Here is a 14,995-nt window from a genome sequence, read left to right on the forward strand (position 1 = left end):
GACGCACTAGCTTCTTCTAATCTTAAGGTTAAAATAAGTTACGAGCTCTGTATACTATTAAGAATAGAGTGATAGACACCTATAACATCTGAGGTTTTTACATCATGTTTGTTTAGAGGTCCAAAAGAAATTTAAACCTTTAAAAAATTTAGATCTCAGCATGCTAAGTTTATAAAACCTTTCATGTTTTTCTAGGAATTTTTAATTATGCTATGTATCAGACTGTTAAATCGCATTTGGTTTATGTACTCTCAGAAACCTTTATCAATCTGAGCTCTCCATTCCCTTCACCTGGAGAAGAACAACTTGTAAACATACAATCAATGACAAAGGAATTTGGACATATGTGTTTCCATAATTTTTGTAACTTTTTCCACTTCTGTAAAGGTCATTTAGAAAAATTAAGAAAAGTGGCATTACTTTATGATTAGAGAATGTAATTTTTATAGGCCAATATCATTAGGACAGAAACAAAGATGCAGAAGTTAGGAAAAGGTACAACATGACTGAAACCATGAGTTCAAGAAGTCCTTTATGTGTATAGGTGGCAGTTGGGCATTTGAATACATTTAATTCAAGATAAGAAAGACTGGAATCTTTTAATACCCAAACCAATGTAAGTTGATACCTGTAGATACATAATTAAAAAATACTTTGCAACTACCAGGTATTCCACAAAGCCAGTACAACTCACACAGAGACAGTGACTGTCCTTGGTATTACAGTTTAGTGCCAGCCACAGGGACATAGTGAGAAGAGATAGGACACTGAAAATAAGCAAATGTTAATCAAAGTAACCTTGCCTGGTTCCCATGTCTTTTCCCTGACCATGAGAGACTCCTGCCACCCTTTCTAATTTAATGCTTATCTTTCCCAAAGTACATGTTCTTAACAAAAAAAAAAAAAATTGTTTGATACTTTCTATTTTTAGCACTGATACCTTTAAGTACTTCAGTATTACCAAAGGCAACGGAGACTTCAATTCCAATTCCAAATAACATATCCATGCAACTGTACTCACACAAACAGGCAGAAATACTGGGAGTGGAAATAAATCATGCTGATAAAATTTCTGTTATTATTATATTTTTCTCAAAAAGGCGAGGGTGAAATAATGAAAGCAAATTATTTAAGGAAAACAATACTTTGTGCACTAGGAGCTAAATGCAACACAAATGTGGTGTACAGAAGGGATAAATTAGGGGGAAATGCTTCTTAATTCTCACCTGTACAAGAAAAGTCATCCACACGAATGTATCCTGGGACACAGTCACAGCGATACAACCCCGGCAGGTTGACACACACAGTATTGGCATGACAATAATGCATCTTAGCTGCACATTCATCAATATCTGATGGGGGGGAAAAAAGAAGTGATATCATGGTTAGTCAAATAATTGAACCAGAGTGTAATCATCTTACAATAAAGTTACAAAAGGTGAATGTCCAATGAAGTCAGGAGGAAAAGCAAGATGTATTAAACACAAAAAACTTAAGTGCAAATTCAGCTGAGACATGAGATCCTGTCCTAAGCTGAAAGTATTTCTTAAAAAGACACTTGGTGAGACAGAAGAGTTAAGAACCCCAGAAGTATGAAGACAGAATCAATTATTAATTTCCCACCAAGGAGGATGCTCAATTTAAACGTCCAAACTCAAGGAGTTCTGTGCCCATGAAGTTGATACCAATTAATATTTATTGGGCATCCATGGTACACGGTACAGCTTTTATCAGAGAGATCAAGGGAATCCGGCTGCTCTCTGCTATGTGTCTTACTAAGACATGCTTTAATCCTTCTGTTACAAAATGATGCTCTAGCCAGTTTCTCTCGTGTTGTACTGTGGATACTAAGGACAGCAGCTGTTGTCTCATGTAAATTAATGTCTTTCATCCCTTGACCTGGAGATCTCTCCCATGTGATAGAATAATGGGCTGATTCAACAAAATATATTATTCTCTTTGGAAGGGAGGTCAGATCATCTTCTGCTTTCTCATAAAAGATCATGGTGTGGATTAAAATAACCTCTACCCGTAAGTACAGAGTTTGGCCTCTTTTATAGATTGGGTTTTTAAAAATTGATTTATGTTCATCTTACTCAAGTTGCTTATAGTTGATGGTGTGAAAGAGGAAGGGATTTGAGTACAGCATGGGAATCCAAGATAGAAAATATGGTCTCTCGCTCTGGTTCTGATTGTTAGTGGCTAATGACTTGCATTTAACTAGTCCAAGCCCCCAATACCTGATCATTTTGTCCTAAGAGTCAGTTCTGAACTTAATGCTTAAAATTCAGTGAGGCATACAAAATGCTTTGTATCTTTAAAGGAATTACCTAATTTGACTCATATGCAGTTCAAGAACAAAGTACAAACACCCCCCCCCCATTTTAAAGTCGAGGCACAGAGGCACATGCCTGTAATTCCAGTGGCTGAGGAGGCTGAAAAAGGAGCACTGGATTTCAAAACTAGACTCAACAACTTACCAAGGACCTAAGCAACTCAGCAAGACCCTGTCTCTAGATAAAATATAAAAAAGAACTAGGGATGTGGCTCAGTGGTTAAGTGCCCCTGGGTTCAATCCCCAGTAAAAATAAATAAGTAAAAAGTCTGGACAACAGATTCAGAGAAGTTAAATCTCTGACAAAAAGTCATCCCATTTAAACATACTGGACCTGGGATTTGAACTCAGAAGTTGACCTCTTATTCATCAAGATTTATTTCATGACATCACCTTGAAAATGATAACTAGTTAAACACAGTGTTTCCATTAAGATAATCACTGATATCCTAATGCCCTTAATGTGCAGAAGCCAAGAATAAATATGGCTACTCTGAGTCACTAGAAAACCCATTTTTCTACTTATTTTTTAAAGAAAAGTAGGTTGATTTATTTCCTAATAAAACACCCTAGAATAACATCATATTCTTTTTTGTGCTAAAGACCTGTCAGCCTATAAATAAAAGTTATTGCTGGGTAATTGAGGTCCAAGGAGAAGACCCACAGTTAACAAGATTCCCATAACCATATTATAAGAACAAAACACTAGAAATTAATGAAATAACTCAGGCAGTCACCAGCTTTCTGTGTGCCAGTCTCCAACTCAGAGTTGCTTCTTAGTAGAGTAACGTGCTTCACATTAAGATTCTAAAAGGGATGTTACTATTGTTGATTATAAGGTCTTTGGTATGATTAAAGGCGTGTGGAGGAATGAATTCATGAAAGTGACAAGTTGAGAACACCAAGGGAAGACATGTATTGGAAAATGTTGGGTGGCATAGTGTTATTCATCAAATATTACCAGTTTCCTACTTCTTCACACATAGTACCACTGTACTTCCCCACCCTCTTCTCATTTAAACCTGGCTGTATGTCTGATCATAAAATATGAATGAAAGTGCATCATTTCTAGGAGAAAAGATAGAGCCAGCTTATGGCTTAGCACAGTGTCTTGTTCCGTGGAAGCACAGAGATGGAGACTCTTTCAGCCTGGGTCCCTGAATGAGAAGCAGGCCACCAGATAAACATGATGACCATGCTGCATGACCTAGATGGATGTCCTGATTGGTTTAAGCCACCAAGACTCCCTTGACTAGCACAGAGGACAACTGTGAAAAGAATCTCAAAGAAAGGGACTGTGAAGTTTGATCTTAAAACATACACAGGGATTCACCAGGTAGATAATGAGGGTGGACATTTGTTTTTTGGGGGATTGGCTAACTTCACTTAGCATTATCATCGTGTCCAATGCCATCCATTTACCTGCAAATGCCATGATTTTGTTCTTTTTTAATGCTGAGTAAAATGAATGTTTTCTCTGATATAAGGGGGGTGACTCATAATGGGGTAGGGAGGGAGATTATGGGAGGATTAGATTAATTCTGGATAGGGAAGAGGGGTGGGAGGGAAAGGGAGGGGGCAGGGGATTTGCAAGATGGTGGAATATGATGGTCATCATTATACAAAGTACATGTATGAAGACTTGAATTGGTTGTCAACATGCCTTATATACAGAGATATGAAAAATTGTGGTATATATGTGCTTTAAGAATTGTAATGATGGGCTGGGGATGTGGCTCAAGCGGTAGTGCGCTCGTCTGGCATGCGTGCGGCCTGGTTTCGATCCTCAGCACCACATACAAACAATGATGTTGTGTCTACCGAAAACTAAAAAATAAATATTAAAAATTCTCTCTCTCTCTCTCTCTCCCTCTCTCACTCTCTCTTTTAAAAAAAAGAATTGTAATGCAAAACAAAAAGTACATGTATAATGGCATAAATTGGTGTGAACATACTTTATATACAAAGATACAAAAAATTATGCTCTATATGTGTAATAAGAATTGTAATGCATTCCACTGTTGTCGTGTATTTTAAAAAATAATAAAATCAATTTAAAAAAAAGAGAGAGAGAGAATGAGGGTGGAAATGCAGAGGTGATATTCTAGTGGCTGAAGTTTTGTCTCTGTTAAATTAGGAAAGGAAGAGAACTCCTGAATTTCAAAGAACACCAATCAGCCACCTACAAATCCCTGACCTGGTGTGATGAACACAATGACATCCTGGACCTCACAGCCTAGCACGACCCTGAGTAAAACCTGTCATCATTGCACCAAGGATGGGAAATCTCTTAACAAGGGGATTCGACCTCCTCAAAGAGGTCAGAGAAGGATTCTCTAAAAAGCAGTGCTTCCTCTGAGACCTGAGATAGAAGTGAAACAGATAAACAGGAAAGAAAAAAACATTCCAGAGAAGAATGCCTGAGAAGACTTAGTTACAAGAAGAAGCATCATCTACCTGAAATGAATCTGGAAAGGTAAGCTTAGGCCAGATCCCGCCAGGCCTTGTGGGCCATGGGAAGGAACTCAGACTTTAATCAGGGTAGTGACACCATCCAATTTCTGCTTTTAAAATATCACTATAGCTGTAGTGAAGAAAATTGATTGGAGCAGGACAAGCTGAAGGCTAAATTACGTTGGTATTTTACTCACAGAGACACAGTCATGCTGAAGTCCAGCTCACTCTTCTGGGATGCGCAGCCATTCTTTAAGATGAGAAACTAGCCTGGACTTGCCTTAGAGGAAATTCAGTCTTCACCCTGGGCCACAGCTGACAACCAGGCTGCTCAGTATAATGAATGTTTCCCTGTCATAGACCCTGGTCAACTCCTCCCAGAGGAATCTTCTGGCTCATTTCCCTTAGACCACCATGCAACTTCTGGGAGATCTCCACGTCATGTGGCTTTGAAGGAGTGACTTGACTTAATATTCTTATTTTGACCCAACAGTCCAAGCTATCTCTCTGTTTCAAATGTCTTTAATGCTTTGAATTAAAAATATTTCCAACAGACAAGGGGACGGTTAGAAAACTCCAGTCAGGATTTCTCACATCGATTTAATCCAATCCTTGCTCTTTACAAGTCCTCCAGGACCCCACGGCCATACATTCCCTGCTGTTCTGCAGATATGTCTTAAGAGTAGGCTTCTGTTCTCAGTTCATACTGTTTGTAATTTTGGCTCATGCAAGTCTTATAATTACTTAGTATAGAAAAACACAGCAACAACATAAATCCAAAAAGCTGAAAAATGTACCCCCAGAAAATTAAACTACTACAAACTTAACCTTCATTACTTACCCGCCCTGTAACCAACACATACATAAACTACCTTGAGATAAATGGTGGGGTGCGGGGAGCAAAATGAGCTCATCCAGCTGAGTCTCTTGAGATGAAATGATGGAAGAAAGAATAGAATTCACAACTTCTATGACTTCGGGATTTGGATGGGGCATGGGAAGGTGACAAGCTTGCCGAATTAAAAATCATCTCCCCAACCTTCAGGGAAAGACATAACCTAGCAGAGAGTTTCAATAGGACTCAAGAGTGCTTCAAAAGGAAATCTGATTATAAAGAGAATCAAAACAGAATTACCATCTTCAGAGAGCTGGGATATCCTGAGAAAACAATCTCGAGAAATAGCACACAACTGAGATTTTTAGAATGAGCTGAGGACAAATTTTGCTTTTATATTCAAGGAAAAACAAAAGGCTCTGAAAGGTAATGAATAATTATAAAATAGAACAGAACAAAAATCATAACTCCCTATTGAAAGAATGAACCAACATTTAGAGAGTGAATATGAGTACACCCAACACACTGAGGACTCTAACCACAGGCCTGCAGTGCGGTCTGGCCTTTGTCCAGGTGGTGCACTGCCTAAAGTAATCCTTTGAAGCAATGGTCTCTCCAAATGTGATAGTCACCCCAAAGCAAGGAGGCCAAGCCTGAGGCTGAATCTCAGGGTAAATGTTGAACATATTCAAGTCCAGGTTCAAGTCGGAGGTCTGAATCAGCCTGGACAGCTTTTCTGGGAAGAACCATTTAAATGGATATCTGTGGATGGATATAAAAAGCACCTCTTTGGGTACAGGGTGCTACTATGCTGAAAAAAAAAAAAAGGCTACATAGTACATGCCTCATAGGATAAAGCTGGAAATTCCCCTGGCACTTGGTAAACATTCTTATGTCTTGTTTTTACATATCAAGACACCACATTAGGTACTCTATGGGGAGCACCCTGTCCTTCCACTTACTCTTGATTACTCTAGGAGGTCGGGATCCACATACCATTATGATTAAAGTAAAGCACAGGGATTATTAGATCACTTTCCCAAGGCACAGAATCAGTCAGCATAACAGCCTGGATCTGGAGTCAAGTTGTTGGACTCCGAAGTTGGCATTATTTTCATGGTCTCAGTTTTAACACTTCGTAACATTTCAACACTATGACTGTGTCCGATTTCTCTGAGCTTCAGAGATGTGTGGAAACAAACAGCTCTCCAAAATCGGTGCCTACGTGCAATGCTGTTCATGACATTTGTTCTGGTTTTACACTCTGTTAAAATGGCAGCACTGCCCCATGCATCCCTGCTTCTTTGGTTCCTTTAAATCAAATTCTAACATTTTCACACTTTAAGCTCCAGTGACCCAAGACCCCAAAACTGGTGGATGCCTTCTGCTTCCAGCTGGAACACATAGTTTGATACAGCCTCTACTTCCGTTGCTGAACACTACCAAGTATCTTCTATAGGATCAGAAATTAGTAACCAAGAGGCCTGGCTGTTTTATATTACTATCCAATATTGTTAAAGAAACATCCACAAACCTTATTGCAATATCTATCAGTTCAAGTATAATGGGACTTAAATTGTGATTCATTCATATAAATTGCTTGTCACCTTTGGAACATTAGAGCTCATCTTCTGGTGGTCTTTTGAGGTAATAAAAAGTACATGATTTATGTTCCCAGGCTGGAGAAGCAGCTTTTTTTTTTCATTTTCAAAAGGTAAACTTATGGACTTTAAAATGAAACTTGATGTGGCATAATGGTTTTCTACATACCACCAGCCTCCATCTGCATGTGAGTTGAAAACAAATGCAGACAAACTCCAGCCATCATTGTTATTGAATTAGAATGCAGGGTCTGGATGGTAAACAGAAGATTGAATTAGAGTCCAGGGTCTGGGCAGCAAATAGAAATAGATGCAAAACATGATCTTAATAACATAAGCTATCCAGACTTATTTTGCAAGAATGTTCTAGAAATAGACCAGGAAGGGTTAGATCCAGGAAGAGAATGAATGAATGAATAAAGCCATGTCTCATTCCCTGTGTAAATTTTAAAAGGAAAACAGTGGGGAAAAGAAAACCAATATTTACTGATCCATGATTTAAATTAAGGATGGTGTGCATCTCATCTCATTTCTCCTAACCACCATAGATTTTGACACCAGATACTACATACCGAGGATCTAGGATTTCACTCTAGGTCCATGCAACTCCAAGGAGCATATTTGTTCCACTTTGTTGGACCAAGAACATTGGTTTGACATTTAAGAGTCATGTTCCATTTTTGTTGCCTGTCACCTTCCTGTCCCCAGTGATGGGCATTGAACCCACGTCATCATTCACACTAGGCAAGTGCTCTGCCACTAAGCCAGCTCCCTGCCCTTTCTTGCTTTTCCTATTAACTGTGGTACTAGGCAAGTCACTTTCCTTCTATAGACCTTGGTTTTCCCCTCTATAACATGAGGGATTTGGACAAGAGACAGGTCCTAATGATCTTGACACATGCAGTATTTCTGTTTACTCATCATACAAGTTTACTTCTGGAACTGTTTCTCTTAGGCTACTCTCTCCTTGTGTGAGGAGCCTAAAAATGTTTCAGATGTCTTTCTCAAGACATGGGTCCTAGAAAATACTATTAGGGTGACCTGAGTCTTTATATTGTCTCTATGTCAAATGAATTGGCATCTCTCCAGAATACTAAGAGCAACTAGGACAAGCAAACCTATATCCACATAAAAGCACACCTGTGGGCAAGTTCTCAAGGGACTAGTAAGACAACCTACAAAACAATTTTACCAGGTTAGTCTTCTGACCTTGCAGAGATCAAGGACTATAACAACAGCAGTTGTGGCCAGTTGGTTGATGTATCAGAACTATGCCTATTTTGCATTTATCATACTGGATATTTTTTTTTAAGTTTGAACCTATGTGATCTCTAACTTGACCTTATAAAAATCCACTGAATTTTTAGGGTGATGAAATTGCTGTTTGCTACTATCTAAAATAATACATAAATCCCATTATGTATTTGTCAAAACTAATAGAATACCTAAAAGTAAGAATGAGCCCTGATGTAAACAAAGGACTTTAGGTAATTATGATGTGTCAAAATAGGCTCATTTGTTGTCACAAATGTGTCTCCTGGTGGGGGATGTTGATAATAAATAAAGCATGGGTCAGGGGATGGGGCATCTGGGCAATCTCTGGGCCTTCAATTTTGTTGTGAACCTAGAATTTTCTGCTTAACTTTTAAAAAACCCAGTGAGGCAGTCAAAATGTGGATTATCTTTTTCTTCAAATGCGAAAATACAGCCCAAGAGAAAAACTCTAACATGCCCAAAGGTACCTAGATAAACATTGCACTGGAAATAGAATCAAGATATTCTAATTTTGGAACTAGTGTTTATCCAATGTTTTATATTTTTCTATAATTATAATCTTCTTCCTAAATGAAGGGAAGAAAAGTTAAAGAGCTATAGATTCTAGGAATATAAACCAAATGCCTATGGAAGCCAATGAAATATATAGAGAGATATTCCATACATATATATGTCCCTTTCACAAAGAAATAAGGTCTTCCTTATAATAAATGGAAAATGACAACCTCAGTGATTGCAAATCAGTAAGCAAAGGGTGGACTGTGGAAGGCTGGGACTCTAATCCAATATTGCCAGAAAAGAGTAGCAAGAGGCATTGCTCATATACTACTTACTACACACCAGGCATGGTTTTAAGGAATTTATATGTGTTAACATATTTAATACAACTCTATAAGGAAAAGATTAGAATGACCTTTCACTTTATAGATGAGGAATTAGAGACACAGGAATGTACAATAAATTGTGTAAGCTCACATAGGAATTGGGCCTGGACTGCCAAGAAATGAACTCAGGCAGTTTGCTCCAGAGCCTGTGCTCTTCACCCGCAGTATGACCTTTCATGAAATATGAGCTACCTCTCTCATCTTTCTAGGCAATTTGAAAATTCCAGAGTTAATTTTTTAAGTATTGAGTCTAGTGTTTCTCTAAACATTTCATGCTGGGTAAAAAATATCTGCCTATTCAATTCCACCCAAAATATCTATCTTAAAGCATGCTGCCATGGAAGTTGCAGATGGACAGAGATGGATAGAGATAGGGATATAGATAGAATAGAAGAAATGATAAAGAGCAAGGGAGGGGGAAAACAGGAGGAAAGGCAGGGGAAAAACAAAGGGAAGGAAGGAGGAGATGATAAATAAGACAACTTAAGAAGATGCTTAGATAATTGCTATGGAATGAATTGTGTCCCCTTCCACGCTTCCAACGTGCCCCTGCCAGATTCACATGTTGAAGTCTTAAGATTTGGGGAAATGATTTGGGTTGAATGAGACCAAGAGGTTGGGTCCTCATGATATGAATTATTGCTTTTATAATTATTGCATCTTTATCTCTGGTTGTGAATAATCTTTATTAATAACTATTCTGTGCCAAGCATACAGAATTTTTTCTTGCTCTCTTTCATAGGCACACACAGGAAAAAGGGGCTTTCTGCCAGCCAAGGAACAGAATCTACACAGAATCTGACTATGCTGCCACCTGAGCCTCAGACTTCCAAACTCCAGAACTTTAAGAAAACAAGATTGTGTGTGTGTGTGTGTTTGTGTGTGTGTGTTTTACACCACTAAGTCTACGGTATTTTGTTATAAAAGCCTGCGCTGACTCATACCACAAACTTTATGTTTCTCAGTGCCCTAGGGCAGTAGACAAAATTTTATATCATCCTCTAAGATATGTGTCAAACATTATCTCCCAGATCAAATATTTTCAGATTAAAAACTCTAATGACCTTTTGGTCATATCATGAACAATAAAGAAAGCATCTTAGAGTTAAAAACACCATAATGTTTAAGTTAGATTGTTGAGTTGCTAATATTTTAAAGTATTGTCCATGCATAGTTAGGTCAGATATTTGGAAATTCAGGCTAAGATTTTTTTTTTCCTGCTAAGAACAATTTCAGATTCACTGTCATAAAGAAAGACATCGTTTTGTGCCATCGGGAATCACAGCATACCAATTTCTAGCTCAAGTTGGGAAAGCATCATAAAATACTCCCCATCACTTTCCTCCCACCCTAGTACTTCTGACCTTCAGCAAATCCATAAGTGATGCTAAGAGTCTGTAAGGAAAGAAACACATGGCGTGAAGGGCAATCAGTACAGCTGTGGCCTCAGGCTGTGTCTCAGCCTACCTAGATCCATCAGTGTGTGAACTCAGCTGTGGGTACCAACAAAACCAACACTTCCCAAAGGCCCGTGTTTCCTGATGCATTGTGAATCCATTGGGATAATCAAAGAATACCCTGGAAATGTAAAAGCTACAGGGATCTTCTACCTTCCCTACAATTGGGAAAGGAATTTCAAGAGAAGTTGGAAGACTGTCCTAATCCATGGCAGTAATACCAATGAAAAGGAGAAGGACTTACTGGGGATGGTTGTTGTTTTAAGCCTTGAGAAAGCAAGAAGGATGCTTTAATAAAACATTTGTGGTCTTTATTTATTTCTTTGATTCCATGAGAGGGCTACTATTTCACTTTACAAAGACAGAAGAAAGTCAAATTAGGAGTGAATGAAAATGGAAGGGTGCCACGTCACCAACAAGCCACCTGCATCTTCATCTCTGGTTGTGAATAATCTTTATTAATAACTATTCTGTGCCAAGCACAGGTTTAAATACTCTGCATATGTAATTGATTCCTTTCATCTTTACTAGTATCATATAGATATTACTAACATCTTTATCTTATGGGGGGCACAAAAATTAACTAGAAGGTGATTCTGGGAAATTAAAACCCTTGGCATCAATTCTTTTCTGACTCTGTACAATGCCACCTTAGCTTTCTTCTTTCTTTGTTAATTAAATCGCAAGTTCCTATAGTCACTGGGTCAAATGATTCATTCACCACTTTTGCAGAGCAGTTAAAATAAAGTGTATAGGCTTTAGTCTTTTAAAAATAAATGATTTGTGTTGGAGGTTTAGATTTGATTTGGTGCAGCATCTAATTAACCAGTGATTAAACACCAGACTCTGAATTACACAAACTTATAGACCTATGAGCAGGTAGTTATTGAACACAACCTGTATGAAACCATTCCCATCTTCTAGAACCCACATGATAAATGATGATCAGCTGAGTATTCAGTAAATGAGCTGCTTCTTTATGTGTTTCCTTTATTCCTTAGATAAAGTAAGCCTCTTGAACTGAAATCAACCTTATTCCCAACTTCAAATGCTTACCTGTCTAACTGAATTCATGAACCCTGGTATGAAAACTGTAAAGTATTTTAGGTGATCCTTAAAAATCAGTATATGATTGTTAAGAAAATGCAAAATAAATTCATGTTGCTTATTGGGTACAGAATTTTTGTTGACACCAATGAAAAGGTTTGGGAAACAGTGAAGATGATTGCAGAACACTGTGACTGCTGTTACCACCACTAAAATGAACCCTTTGACCCAGCTATCCCACTCTTTGGTCTATACCCAAAGGACTTAAAAACAGCATACTACAGAGACACAGCCACATCAATGTTTACAGCAGCACAATTCACAATAGCCAAACTGTGGAACCAATCTAGATACCCTTAAATAAAAGAATGGATAAAGAATCTGTGGTATATATACATAATGGAATATTACCTAGCAATAAAAGAGAATAAAATTATGGAATTTGCAGGTAAATGAATGGAATTGGAGAATATCATGCTATGCAAAGTAAGCCAATCCCCAAAAACTTGACCAAATTTTTTCTCTTATAAGTAGATGCTAATATATAAGGGGGGGGTCATAGGATGAGGAGAGGAACTTTGGACTGGGCAAAGATGAGGGAAAGGAGGGATAATGGGGATAGGAAAGAGAGAAAGAGATATACATCATTACCCTAGGTACATGTATGATTGCACAAATGGTGTAACCCTACCTCATATACAACCAGAGAAGTTAAAAATTTGCTCTATTTGTGCACAATGAAACAAAGAGCATTCTGCTGTCATATATAACTGATTAGAAAAAATAAATTTGAAAATATTTAAAAATAGCAAATTTTATGCTTTTATAAATACACATATTTTAGTAGCTTACAAAATAAAATGCTAAAAACCATCAATTTTTACACTTTACATAGGTAAACTCTATAGTATGTGGATTGTTTCTCAGTAAAAGTGTTTAAAAATAAAACAGGGACCAAACCCAGGCCCGTATTCCTTCTTTCTTGGGGAAGATGATAGCAGGTATGCTCTAAGTAGCTCAATGTCATATAGCTAGAGAAAAAAGCAGATGATATGTGTTAGTCCTGACCCCTGCTTTGCTATCTATTTGCATTATGCTGGGAAAGTTACTTAATATTTCTGAACGTAGGCTTCCCATCTGAGGCTGTCTGAAGATGCAGCACCTGTAACACACAGGAAGCCTCCTTTCACAGTGTCTTAGGCCCCAATGAGCATTTTGAGCGGCTCCTTCTCGCCTTCTCACTTCTTTGGTTCCAAGGCAGCCACTCTTGACAGGCAGACAGGGCTTCTCACCTCTCCAGCCAGCCTTGGAGATGAAGTGCAAGCCACTGTCTCCTCAAGCTTGTGCCCTTGCCCATCAGTGCTTTCTCCAGCTCGGTCACTGAGCCACCCATGCCCCTTCACAAATGAGACAGCCATCCTCTTGCTCCCCAGCCTGCAGCTCCCTGTCACTAACAGCAGGACTGCCACCTCCTGCTCATGCTAACTAGCTTTTCTTTTCACCCGCTTGAGACCAGCTGCTATTGCTTGGATTACATGATGGCACAACTGACCGTTGATCTGTTTGGAGTGCGTGCATATGTGTTGTTTAATGTCTTTGCCCTACAAATTGTGGAAAGAACTAAAAACTCTTAAGTTTAAAAACTCGGAACTTATGTGTTTTGAGTGGAAACCTTCTTTAAGAATGGCAACACAAAGAGAAGAGTCTTTAATAAATAAAAGGTAGATAACAAAGATGAATAGATCAGCCTACCTTAGGTAAAAGTGCTAGATTTGGGGGAAAAAAATAAATTTAAAATGTCCATGATATTATAATAATGATAAAAGCATTTCCTAGTGGCTAAAAAAATGTTGAAATCTTTCTTTTTAGATGGATGTTTACATTTAATCCAGAGATACAGCTGAGAATTACAAAGAAATTATAAACGTACTGCCTACAACACACACGGGGGGGGAGGGGGAGAGGGAGAGAGAGAGAGCGAGAGAGAGAGAAGGTAGAAACATGGAACTTGGAGGTATTTATTACCAAAAGTTATTCTAAAACATTTACTAAGGAAAAAATCTGGAGGGAATAAATGGGTCCAGAATCTAATTGATGACAGCCTCCTCCTCCTGAAACATCTATCCCCTGGAAGCACCTACTTATAACTGAAGATTTTTTCATCAAGTGGTACAACCAGGGCTCTGTAAAGAGCACAGTTAGTCATGCTACTCATCTTTTCAAGTGCTACTCTACTGTCTTGGATAGGGCAGGGCTGGAGTAGGCTTTTCACCATGAACTCTTGGGGGTGAAAGTGCTGACTGGGCTCCAGTTGGATCCCTGGAGGCTCACTTTACTCTTAGGAGCTCAGCTGGCCAGAAATAATGTTGGGTGAGGATTGCAGAGATGATAGAGGGTTGGCCATACCTTCCATAGCACACAGGAGGAGACACACACATGAACTAAGGACACGGACATATGAAGGCACTTTGGAGGAAACATGCAAAGAAAAGTCACAAGAAGGCAATGAGCATCCAGGAAAGAGCACAGAGGATGCAAGCTGTCACAAAAGATGACAGGAAGGAAATCCCTCAGGGTTGGGGTGGAGAAGTTACCAGGGGAAATACACAAGGATGAAAATAGCCCCACCTATAAATGTGGTATCACTCAACAGAAAGGTAGTGCCAGGAACCAGAACTCACCAGAACATCAGGAAGGTGAGTCCAGCTCAGTTCAATACAGGGCTTGAACGTTATGCTAAGAACTTGATTTTATTCTGAGAACAAGCTGCTTATGGGTAGTAATTATTTTTTGCAGGTAGTTGCTTAAATATATTTTTTTTATTTCATTCACAAGCATAAATGAATTTGTACATCTGTTGAGAAGAGTTATTCCTGATGGCTTAGTTCGTTTTTGTGTAATGAATGCATGAAATAATAAAGAATTATTAACATTTTAAGCTAATGAATGATATGATCACTGATGTATATTTAAAATCATCATTCTGGAAGCAATGCTAAGGGTGGATCTGACGGGCAGGAGAGCACCACTCACACCAGAAGAAAGAGTATAGAAGTCTGGCTTGAGTGGAATGAAAACATATGAGAGCTTAGGGCTGGACGATTCTG

At 38.5% G+C, this 14,995-nt stretch overlaps 1 protein-coding gene across 3 annotated transcripts in view; it reads right to left on the reverse strand.

The window, feature by feature from the left end:
• Nell1 (neural EGFL like 1) overlaps positions 1–14,995 on the reverse strand; it is an 802,510-nt gene that overhangs the window by 406,096 nt on the left and 381,419 nt on the right. For all 3 annotated transcript variants that reach the window (XM_078046343.1, XM_005335960.5, XM_005335959.5), the window contains exon 13: positions 1,227–1,352. In XM_078046343.1, coding sequence (XP_077902469.1) covers positions 1,227–1,352 — 126 coding nt within the window. The remainder of the gene's footprint in view (positions 1–1,226; positions 1,353–14,995) is intronic.

The sequence above is a fragment of the Ictidomys tridecemlineatus genome, chromosome 4, assembly GCF_052094955.1.
Source record: "Ictidomys tridecemlineatus isolate mIctTri1 chromosome 4, mIctTri1.hap1, whole genome shotgun sequence".
Taxonomy (NCBI): Eukaryota; Metazoa; Chordata; class Mammalia; order Rodentia; family Sciuridae; genus Ictidomys; species Ictidomys tridecemlineatus.